Genomic DNA, 13,076 nt, shown 5'->3' on the forward strand with positions numbered 1-13,076 from the left:
GATCACTACTTTTCAGCTATTCGGTGAGTCCTTCTTGTATTCAAAGGAACTCTTTATCCTTTTATTATTGTTAAGTATTATGTTTCTTTTGAGGTAGCCATGAACATGTCATTGACACCGTCTGATAGTGTTAGAGGCTTCATAGACAAAATTTAATGATGCAATTGGAGTAGTTCTCCTTTGAAATTACTTCTTCTAAGAATTATTTCTTTCATTTGATGTTGATGATGGCGAGCCCACATAAGTATTCTTATTTTCACTTAAGTCATCCGCTGATGAACGAATGGGTGATGAGACCAAGTGGTTCTCTCGGAGGCCAGAAATGGTTTCTGAGTGCCGGTCACGCCTAGGGTATTCTCTCGGGGCGTGACATATTTTTAGTATACATGACAACTAATATGGGAGGGAGTACCATGTATCAAATTTATAGGAAAGTAATTTAAACTTGAAAAATTTGTGATAACCCCTTGGACAAGTGGAAGCTATAATTAAATAAGTTATTGTCCTTTTATTACAAGAGAACATCCCCTTAATTCCATAAATAGCACTTAACAAACAGATAATAATGAATTTAATTATGATAATAGCACTTAAATTCTACGAGATTTGATATACTTATTAATTAAATTGACACGACACTCAACTTTATTTGAGAAGGAATCTCTTCATCCAAAGGGCAGAACGCTTGGGATATCTCTTTAGGTTATTTTTATAGTCTATGAAATTGATGCCAAACCTTTGCGTGTATCCTGATCCCCATTCAAAATTGTCAAAAAATGACCAAGCAAAAAAACCCTTGACATTTACTCCCTCCCTGAAAATTAAATAAGAAAAAATATTAATTATACAATTCTGAAAAATTAGCAAAAACTATTTGATTATATCTTAAGATTGCATGAAGTACCCTTCCCAGACTGATGTTATTATATTGTTGAAACAACAAAAACTATTTGCTTTAGATTTTTTTTTCTTTAATTAAGCACATGTTATGCAAAGCCTATTTGCTGAGAAATTTTTTAAAATATTAACAGTAAATACCTGAAAAAGTCAAAGAGATTTAATTTATCTACCTAGTATAATTTTTCAAAATGTCAGAAGTTCATGACAAAAGTATAAAACACTATCATAAAATTATCTTTAAAAAATATAATATTTATTGATCAAACTTTCGTTCAAGTAAAAAGTAAAATTGAACACAAATTATATATAGTGTACCACTTTTTAATAATATTGAACATGATCAATATGATTTGTAACTATATCATAACATTCATATTCTGTAAATATTTCTTCACTCCTTTTGTATTTTCACAAAAAATTATATAAATATAAAATGGTGAATTTTTTTTTACAAAACATAAACTTATATGTCAATTTTTATATTTGAAAAATGTGAAATCACGATATGAAATTTTCAAATCAAGCTCTTTGGAGAACTTGAGATTTCATCTTCTGATTTGAAATCACGAGATGAAATCACATGTCCAAACATAGATTTTCTCTCATAATTTCAAATTACGAGATGAAATTGCATGTAAAAAATATATATAAAGAAGTACTGACCTAAAAGACCTATAAAGAGCCTTAATATGGCGTTGGTAGAAATCAACCCTCTGAGCATCATTGATACCTTTTGCAGCATCATCAATATTCGACTCACCCATTCCTGATAACCAAAATTTCAATTTAATTAGGAAGTACTAAGCTATAATTCAAACACATTAATTAGCTTATTCAATAATTAATAATTCAAACATAATTAATCAAATTAAATTAATTCACTTACCACATTCTGTGATGTAAACTATTGGATTCTTGTAATATTTCTTAATATAAACTAGAAGCTTATAAAGTCCCGTTGGAGCAACATAGAAAATACTGACACCAGTCTGCATCAAAATATTAAAAATTATCTAAATTGTGAAAGAGAAAACGTCCAAAGAATTTTTTTTTTCCCTTCAAAAGAGTCATCCTTTTATTTTTTCCAAATTACCTGTTGTTCAAAATTTGAAAATAAAACATATGTTGAGATTAAATGAAAAAGAAAAAAAATAGTGAGATATACTTACTGGATCACCAATCAACTTTCCGTTTCGCGATGCTACAAAAACATAAATTAATTTTAAATACTAATAACTCTGAAAAATGATGCATAGTCAGTCACAAGATCAATTTTTGATATATATATATGGGGCAGATGTATTTAACAAAAGATAATAGTTATACAGTTACACAAAAAGATAAATAAATGGCTGATTAGAATTTTAGAGCACAAATTTTAAAAGCTTTTTTAAAAAAAAAATAAATCTCAACGTAAATTGAAACGGACGACCAGAATGATTTTGGGCATTGAATGCAAAGTTGGAAAAGCTTACTGGTTTGATTGACTAGATTATCAGTTCCAGAACTGATATTCACGGTATTTGGTGGGGTAGAAATATGAGCTGCAAAATTTGAGGTGTAATAATTCATTCCTATGAAATCAAAGGACCCTTTCACCAATTTTGATTCTTCTGGGGTAAACTTTGGTAGTCTCTTGCCAACAAGTTTTCTCATAGTTTTTGGATAATCTCCATAAGTCAATGGGTGCAAATACCTGTCACCATAATATATACTTATTTCACATTAATTTTTACTTTATAAAAATATTTAGAAATCAAAGTAATTAATATATATAACTTCTTCTTTTATTACCATCCAAGCATAAAATCAAGAGCTCTTTTAGATGCTCTTTTATCCTCTTGTTTGTTGGAGAAAGGCTCGAACCAATGTGACACCAATATAGTTCCTATTTCACCCTTTTGAATTGGCTGCATTTGTGTCACCACCAAATAATTAAAAACAAAGTTAATAGTACTACTTTATTTGCACGAATTCATCAAAAATGTTGACGGATGCATGCATGTTATTAGATCTTGACTAGTAATTTATTAGTAATTAAGTGAACCTTGTATTTTTGTGTGTATAGTTTGGCAGCAGCAGCATGAGCAAGAAGCATGTTGTGTCCGACTATATAAGGCTCTGTACCGGAGTTTCCGGCGGTGCAGTTGTTCTTCTTCCAGGCGGAACACCGGCCAGGCGCCAAAGAACCGGAATCATAACCTGTTGATGTAAAAATCCATGGCTCGTTCATTGTTGCCCACAGCTTCACTCTATCTCCAAAATGTTTGAAACATATCTCCACATAATCTACGTAATCTTTCCTGTAGGTATGAACCACCGGTAATAGGAGAGACCGATTCAAGATTCAAATTGTCTTTTGAAGTTTTAAGCATTGAGCTTATTCGTGTAAATGCGATATTATGGGTTCAAAACGTAAATATTAATAAGTATTATTTTCTCCATTTTAAGTTTTTTTTTGGTCCGTTTAGAAAAAAATATTTCTTTTCTATTTTGGCAACTTTTTATTCCATCATTACAGACAAACAAATTAAAATCATACCAAAGTGGATTCGAGATCTATCTCTGATTAAAAATGAATGAATACTTACCATTGTACCTAGGGATGACAAAATTGAACCCAACCCACCCAACCTGTTTAAGTTTGAGCGGGTTATTAACCCGCCCGCCCATTTATTAGCTTAACACATTTCAATCCATTAAAAATTGGGTTGATATATAATCCGAATTGACTAGTGAAAAATTTTGTCAAAATAAAACAAACAAACTTAGTAAAAATTGAATTGGATTGAGTCATGACACGTTTTGATCCAAAAAAATTTGGATTGAATAGGATTTAAACCTGTTTATTATCTTAACTCATTATTATCGCCCAATTTCAACTCCTAATTTTACCTCAATCCTTATTGGTGGCAAATATACTTTATACTATGTCGCGTAAGAGAGGAAGCAATTTTAGTTTCTCAAGATAATATAGTCATCTACTCCACTTTTACTTATCACATTTATATTTGTACACTTATTAAGAAAATAATAATTGACGTGACTATTTTACCACATTATCCCTAATAATTGATGTTTAGTATTAAGTCTTAAAAAATAATTTAGGAAATAAGTAATTAATACTAAGAGTAAAATATGAAAAAATAAAATTTTATTTTGAAATAGTGAATAAGTAAAAGTGGACAAAAAATGTACAAAATATATCTAGACATACATAGATAGGCGGAGAAATTAGAGTTTGGAGTAGAATACTTACACGATCTTAGGACTTAGAAAGCCAAGATATTCATCTTCAAGGGCTTGAGGGAGATCCCAATGAAAAAGTGTCACCAGAGGTTTGATACCTAAATTGCAATTTATAAACTTAATTACTTTTTAAGTTTTAATTATAATTTTACTGGTGGGAAGTGGGAAGGATAGATGGAAAAACAAGTAATTATATATTACCAAGGGCTACTATCTCATTTATGAGACTGTTGTAGTGGTCAATACCAGCTTGATTTACTCCTTTACTTAGCTGACCCTCTGAGAATGCACAAAGTAAATGATTAATTAAAGTTAATCAAGGCACATTTTAGACTGGTCAACTTATAATTAACAAAAAGATAAATAATACTAAATTTTCTTACTTGGTAAAATTCTTGTCCATGCAATAGAAATCCTTAAAGCATCCAGTCCTTCGAATTTTGCTAGTTTCACGTCTTCCTGCATATATAAGAGAGGCAGTAATATTTTTGTTTTAAATTTTTGATTAAGATAAAGTGAGAAATTAAAAAATATTTTTTCGTCTAATTTCCGCTTAATTAAATCAATAATGTAAGTAATTATTTAGTAGTTGTACCTTGTAACGATGATAGAAGTCCAGAGCTATGTCTCCATTGCTACGGTCCAGTATTTTTTCTGCATAGAGTTCACAATATTAATTAGCTATCGTTCGGCTATAAATTTAGTTAAATTGTACCTTTAAAAAATGAGTTTTGAAGTTGGACGGAAAGATATAGGTTGATGCTTGAAAACAATTTAAATTTTTCTGAACGGAAGTAAACTTTCACCAAAAAGCTGATATGGGTCAGTTTTTGGAACTTGAATTTTTTTTAAAATTGACCAAACTTCATTAACAAACAATATTTTTAATTAATTTTTTTTAAAAAAAAAAACTACTCTCAAAATCTGAAGCTTAGTTTACAATGTAATGAGTAGAGATGGCAAATGGACAGGTTGAATCGAATATATATGGATTAATTGAAAATGAATCAGATGAAAATAGATAGACTATCTAACTTGACCATATTTGATATGCATAAAAATGGATAATTCATATTATTAGTTGTTTCTTATTATTTAATGAAATAAGTACGTACTTTCTATAATATTTTTGTTTATTCTTTTTCTCCTTTTAGAATGTATTTGGTATGATATATTTTTATGTTTTCTTAGAATTTTATTTTTTTTGAAACGTCTAAATTTTAGAGATTTTTACGGCCTCGCACACTTTTAAAGCATGTTTGGAACGTCATAGTGTAATTGAGATTTGGTGAATTTTTGTGTAATTACACTTTTTGGCATGTTTGATAGATCAAGTAATTACTTGGTAAGAGAGAAATTAGGTGTAATTGAAGGGAATTAATTACATTTTTCAATTCCTAAGGAAGGGTAAGGAATTGGTGTAGTTACATGAAACTTTTTAAATTTTTTCTTTTATTCATATTTATATTTTTTTCATTTTAATTTTTTTTTATTTCTACTATTTTTTTAAAAATATATTTTTATCATTCTAATATTTTCTAAATATATCCGTTTTATTTTTTTATTTATATTTCATTTCATTCGCATTCTCAACCTTTACTTTTTCATTCATGCAATTTTTCATATTATTTATTTATTATTATTCTATTTCATTTTAAAAATAATTTTGTTAGTATTCTAATTTTTAAAATCATATTTATGTACGTTGTATTAAAATTTGATATAAGAGCATTATGTTAAATTTTTTGTTTAGAATTTTAGGATTTATGACATATTTTCAAATTTCATTTTTTTAGTAGTATTGACTTGATATTTCACATTGCAAAATATTTATTTTTTAGTTAAACTTGATAGATTATAATGTTTTAATAATTTTACGACATTATATTTATAATATTAACATTTTTGTCAAACATACATTGTTCATAAAAATCTTATACTTTTAGTTTATTTGATTAAATTATTTAAAATATACAAATTTAAAAAATATAAATAAATTATTTTTTATAATATTAGTTAAGAATATATGTTTATTAATTAATATTTCATTTAATATCATTTATAAAGATCCTTATTTGTCTAATATAGATTTTAAATTTAGAAAATAACTTTTATTTTTACAATTTAATATAACCCTACTATATAATTACTATCTTAGTAATTATATCGATTTTAATTACTAGGTGACTTTTCAAACAGACCCTTACGGGTGTAATTGGTGTGGATAGATACTCATAGATTATTTATATTTTATGATGAATAATATGAATTGACTTTTAAATGATTGGATAATCAATTCATTTAAAATAAATTGAGTTGAATAGATTTGCTACAGTAATAAATAAATAAATAAATGCAAAAGATAATGTAGCTTAAAGTTTTATGCTCAAATCTTTTGTCAGAAGATTGGATTTGCATAGGCCACACTCTGAAGTCTTATTCAAGTCTGCAAAATCGATAATCCAAATTATCCTTTGGTCTATTTAAAGAGGAACCATATTATATACATACAAATTTCAGAATCTCAATAATTTGGTGGATCCTTCTAACGACCTACTCTCTCCTTCATTTTTATTTAAGATATTTAAATTTAATATATTTATTTAAAAAATACAAATGGGCTCCAGGTCTAATCCCACCGCACATGCTGGTAGATTTTGACCCAAAAATAATTGCTAAAAAAAAAACAAGAGTTCAGATGAAAAAGCAGAGCACTAACAAACAAAGTGTTAGGGTGATAGAAAAGGTTTTTTTTTAAAAAATGAAAAAGACTCTACGATACTTATATTTTTTTAAAGAAAAAATTATAAATTGAAGATCAGTCTTTACCACAATTAGAACATAATAATATTCACAATTATTCGTTTGAAAAGTCTTGTTTAGGGATGATGTTCATTCAATAGTTTTTATGTTTTTTAATATTGATTTTAAATATGTAGGTCACGTAATTAAATTATATCAAATATTATGCTTTTATAATATGGTTTTTTAATTTTTAATTTTATCGTCATTATCATGATATGCAATCATTAACTTTTGTATGATGATTATTTCAATTCCAACCCAAAATGTCATTTACAATTTTTGAACTGGTCCGTAGTTCTATATTTGGTTTAATTAGATGTTGCTTAATTTAGAAGTCGATTAAACTAAGTCAACTCTCATATATGTGGTTACTGCACATAATTAAATGGAAAATAAAAGGACAATTGTAAGAATTTATTTATAAGGATTAGGCCAAGGCATTATCTTCAAAAATGGGATGAAAAATGCATCAAAATTTAGCTTGCATTTGACAATAGAATTTAAATTAGATTTGGATATTTATTTTTAAAAATCTCTTTTGGTCATAAAATTTTATCAGATTTTAAAAATCGGCTTTTCAAGTTATCTAAACCGACTAAAATTTAGGGGTCTATACAAATCAAACCGATCAATAAATTGAACTGTAAAAAAGTTATGTAAATTTTACCTAAATCCTATAGTGATTTTTCTCAACTACATTATATCCCTACTCTTTTAAAAATTATCCGAAATTTCTTCTTTTTGGTGGAATTCGGATGCATCACGTACGCTCTGATACATCACTTAAAGTGATGTATTCGATCGATTCATCGTGTAAAGTGATGTATCCGACGTCCTGATATATCACATAAATAATGTATTCGATCGATACATCACGTAAAGTGATGTATCTGACATCCTTATATATCACGTAAAGTGATGTATCCAATCGATACACGCGTACAATGATGTATCAGAAAATATGAAAGAGTAGGAATTTTTGTAATTTTTTCAAATGGTAGAGAATTTTAGAGAATATGATAAAATAAGTTGTGTATTAAGGTAATTTTTTTCAAAAGTTATTGGGTTAATGAATTTTTACTGGTTTTATAAGAAAATATTATGGGATTATTTGTTCGATATTGGTTTTTTAATACTGGATTATTGTGTAAACCGATTGTAACACCCCATAAATATTATTGATTAATGGATCATTTCTTTCATGAAGTCCAAATAAATTATCAAAGTTTTCTATTTAATTCAAGTATGAAACTTTATGGATTTTTCATATCATAATTCCAAATGCATAGATTATTAAATATATGAAATTTAATTACCTATCTTATATTAACTTATATTGGCTTTTAAATGCATTAAATTGTTGATTTATCAAAAGTCCTTATATGAAGGCATGAAAAGATTTTGATCATGTTCTAAAGTATTTTGATCATGTTCTAAAGTATTTTGATCATGTTCTAAAAGTATTTTGATCATGTTCTCTCATGCCTAAAGATTTTGATCATGTTCTAAAGTATTTTAATCATGTTCTAAAAGTATTTTGATCATGTTCTAAAGAAATTTGATCATGTTCTAAAGTATTTTGATCATGTTCTAAAAGTATTTTGATTATGTTCTCTCATGCCTAAAGTAATTTGGGCATAACTTTTCATAGGATGGTCCAAATTAGGTGATTCAAATTTCTGAATAACCACAACATCATTACCTACAACTTTCATGAAGAACATATCTTAAGATTCGGATTTTAAGTAGATCAAATAAATTGATCTTTGCAAGACATAGTGCTGTGACGGAATGGAGTGTTTGTAGAATAAAATTCATATCTCGATGTAGAATGCTCCAAATTGGATGATTCTTGAACTAACTGAAACTAGACTTCTATATCTACAATTCTTATGAAGACACTAAATCCTAATAAGGAATTTATCTTATTCAAACGTAGCTTCGAAAACAGATATTCCGTTAAAAGAGATTTCATCTCACCTACCATAGAAAGATCTAGAACCATTTGACATCATCCATGACATCAAAATTCTCCATTGAATTTTCAAGATCATCCTTTATGATTATGTTTATTTATTGTTAGGTCCCTCCTCCACACCTATAAATACCCACCTTATTTCCTCATTTTATTCACCAAGCTTTCTTAAGCAACTCTTCTCTCTATATACTTCTTTACTCCTTCTCAAATATAGTTTTAGTTTTAGTAGTATAAAAATACTACTCTAGTGATTCTTATACTCCGGGTAGTACACAAAATAAACCGGCGAGAAGAAAAGGCTAGGGGTCCAAGAGTGTTCCAATTCGAAGTAAAGCTTCCGATTTAAGGTATGTAAGGCTTTCATAGCATTAGATTGAGTTCGTCCATGCGCCCAATATTTAAATTCATTATAATTGAGTTATAGTTGAGTTTTATCCAAATCTTGAATTCTAAATAAATTAATTCTTCTTCTATTGAGTTTGATATATTTATGCATTAATATTATTATTATTGTTATCTCTCATATTATTGGAATTATTGTTCATGGCTACTTTCCCGTGAATCCTAATTGATTTGATGTTCATGAATATTTTTACACATGTTTTGAGTAAAGATGTTGGCTTTTTATTATTTTCATTGATAAAAAGAAGTTATATGAATAAATACTATATATGTATTTTATTGAGTTTTGAAAGAGCAAAAGAGTTGAATTTGAATGAATTTGAGAAAAAAATGATATTTTGAGCAAGATGTTTTGATGAGATGTAAAATGATATTTTTTGGAAGTATAATGATTGATGAACATGAAATGAGATGAGTTTGATGATTTAAATTAAAGTCCAATGAGACTAGATGATGAGTTTAATATGAGCACATATTTTGGGAGTAGTATTGAGCACCGAGTTGGGTAAGAGTTTAATTGACTCAAACCCCAGAACTACGTAGCCAGCGTAGGATGGAGGTTATGCCTCTTAAGTCCCAAAAAGAGGACTTTGATGAGTGGATCCAAGATGGTGATGTCCTTTACCCTGGCAAGGTATTGGATGGATGTGGCAACGACATCGCTTCGTTGTATCATCGCTAGCTCATAAGTGATGGTTGTCGGTTAGAGAAACTCCCAATTGAGTAAGCATTGCTTGTTACTATTATTTTTATTATTATATTTTAAACTTGCATTACATATTGATGTTGAGATGATGTTGAGTTCTGAGCTAAGTTTTCTTGAGAGAAGTTTCTTGATATTTGTCCTTACCTTCCTGCCATTTTACATACTCGTACATTCCACGTACTGACGTCATTCGACCTGCATCGTTTTATGATGCAGATACAGGTGTTAGAGATCCTCAACAGGCGCTTCGTTGAAGATCATTATTTTTCAGCTATTTGGTGAGTCCTTCTTATATTCGGAGGAACTCTTTATCCTTTAAGTATTGTTGAGTATTATGTTTCTTTTAAGGTAGCCATGGATATGTCATTGGCACCATCTAAGAGTATTAGAGGCTTCATAGACAGAGTTTAATGATGTAATTGGAGTAGTTCTCCTTTGAAACTACTTCTTCTAAAAAAAAACATTTCTTCTTTCATTAGATGTTGTTAATGGAGAGCCCATATAAGTATTCTTATTAAGTCTTCCGCTGATGAATAAATAAGTGATGAGACCAAGTGGTTCTCTCAGAGGCCAGAGATGGTTTCTGAGTGCCGGCCACGCCTAGGGTACCCTCTCGGGGCGTGACACCGATAACCTATTAAGACAGATTTAATTTACTATTTTACCTTACATAAATATTAAATATTAATATCAATACCTTATTGATTACTATCTTTTTTCTTTAGCCTTTGATTCACATTATTGTCTTAGTTTTTTTATTTGTATTGCACTTGTATAGTTCTTTTCATTGTTAGTTATTACTGAATCTATTTTATGAACATTCTGCAAAGTTACTGAATCTGTTTTATAAGCATTTTTGTATTGGTTAAACTGAAAACCAAATGAACCGCTAAGAATCAAAACGATAAATCGAAAATCGATAAAAATATCTTATTGGATTAGCGTATTTAAAAATCGAAAATAGATAAATAAAATCGATAATACATAAAATCAAACCGAACCGACCGATGCACATCTCTTGTCAAACCATTTTTTGAAATTTTGGGACTTTCACTCTCAAAACTTCAAACTTTTACAAGTAAAATACATGTTCAAACACAATTTTAATTATTCAAAAGTTTAAGTTTCAAGTTTTAATTATAAAATCTATGACCAAACGAGAGAGTTTAAGTAAAATACGATATCAATGTAAAAAGAATTTGTATAGCATCAGATCATCTTCACCTATTATAACGATATTTTCAAGATTTCAAATTTCATATTTTGAAGAGATTTACTTATATATTATTTTGAATAATTTGATAATGTAAAAAACTATTTACACTAATGATGTATAAAATTTAAAGTCTAAAATTGATGTGTGAGAGAGAGAGAACATGGAAGAGGGAGAGACCAGGATAAGTGTGAACGAAAGTATCTACAATACTTGGCCCTTTGCCATCTTCTTTCCATGCACCTTCATACTGTTTTACCAAAAAAAACAAAAAAAAAACAACTATTTATTAATTTCTACACACATATATATAACATTTTCAAAATGCAAATACAATCAATAAACACCAAGGGTAAAACTATTACTTACTACTTAGGTGGAAACATTACTCCGATAATTTCATATTATTTGTCGATATTATTAAAAATATTTATCTCAAGTTACTTATTAATTTATAAAATTATCATTTTATCCTAAAAATTCTCCATTGATAAATCTTATTTATAATATTTTTTAAAATATATAAATAAAATAGTAGACAAGTAATATTGAAATAAATTACCTGATAGGAAGACGTGGAAGCTCCAAAAAGAAAATCAGATGGAAATATTGTACGATTAAATGGAGTAGAAATAGTACGGCTTGGCACTTTCTCAGCCACAGAAAACTCTATGGTGGCCAAGAAAATCAAGAGACCAATTGCCAAAAATGGACCTTGAAAAGCCATAGCTACTTACTATCTCTGTTTTATTTTCTTAATCCTTCTTTGTACCTCTTTATATAGAGTTTAATTTGGAAGCCAATTAATAATATACCTATTAATAAACGCAGAATAAAATAATTTCATGAAATATAATGAAATTATTATTTTTATCCCACCAACTAAATAGTTTTTAACCAATATTTCTACATTTTTCTATTAGTATATACTTCATCTATTTCATTTTATGTGTTTAGTCCGTTTCAAGAAAAAATGTCATTTTACTGTAATAAGAAACATTTGAACTTAAAATTTTTTCTTTTATTCTTAATGAAATAATTTATAACGATCACAAATTACAATTTTTTTAATATTATGATAAATCAAATAATGTCACATAAAATGAGGCAATTAAAATATTGTTTTTTTCTAAGTTTGCAATCAATATGAGCTGACTTTGTGGGGGATGGTGTAATATTAAGAAAAAAAGCAAATCTGTACCATCTCTAATTTTCTTGTAGATTATTAATGACATTAATTAATTGTCCATCATATTATGGCTGGTTTTAGCTGTAGTCGCCAATAATTCAAGCATTATCCACGTGCATCTCAGTAATAAATTTCATCGATGGTCATTCACCTTTCAAATTATCTCACAAAAATTAGTATTTTTTTTATTTGTTATTATCAAATTAAAATTATTCAATTTTAAAGTTTATACAATCATTGAGCAAACTGACATTTAAGTTTAAAAAATAATCTTTTTGAATATTTTTATACGTAAAGAATAAAAATAACTTATGTGTAAAAAATGAAGAACTTTTTATAAAAGGACATGAAATTAAAACCAAATTTATGCACTTAACTTGTGAGTTCTTCATCAACGTAAACATAAAAAATAAATTTATCCCCTTCAATTTTATAATCCAATTGTCAGAAATCAAAATCACCATTAAGTAATGATACTACCAATCATAAAGTTCAATACTCAATCAAGATTTCATCTTCTTCTTTTTTTTCAAGGTTCGCCAATGTCATTATAATTAAATGAAAAATGACAACAAGCTGCGACAGAAACTTGTAACTGATTTCACGACTTGTGAATTAAATTTTGCTTTTTTTC

General features: G+C 28.0%; 1 protein-coding gene across 1 annotated transcript; it reads right to left on the bottom strand.

Moving 5' to 3' along the window:
* Positions 1-435: 435 nt before the first annotated feature.
* Positions 436-11,987, bottom strand: LOC129884848 (beta-glucosidase 12-like). The gene is made up of 13 exons (XM_055959124.1): positions 11,816-11,987; positions 11,434-11,503; positions 4,745-4,803; positions 4,533-4,608; positions 4,351-4,428; positions 4,160-4,247; positions 2,948-3,203; positions 2,695-2,810; positions 2,376-2,596; positions 2,070-2,101; positions 1,787-1,889; positions 1,564-1,666; positions 436-814 (listed from the first exon to the last, which is right to left on the bottom strand). The coding sequence occupies exons 1-13, from the start codon at positions 11,978-11,980 to the stop codon at positions 646-648; spliced, it is 1,536 nt and encodes a 511-aa protein (XP_055815099.1). The 5' UTR covers positions 11,981-11,987; the 3' UTR covers positions 436-645.
* Positions 11,988-13,076: the final 1,089 nt, after the last annotated feature.

Source organism: Solanum dulcamara, chromosome 4 (assembly GCF_947179165.1).
Source record: "Solanum dulcamara chromosome 4, daSolDulc1.2, whole genome shotgun sequence".
Classification (NCBI taxonomy): Eukaryota; Viridiplantae; Streptophyta; class Magnoliopsida; order Solanales; family Solanaceae; genus Solanum; species Solanum dulcamara.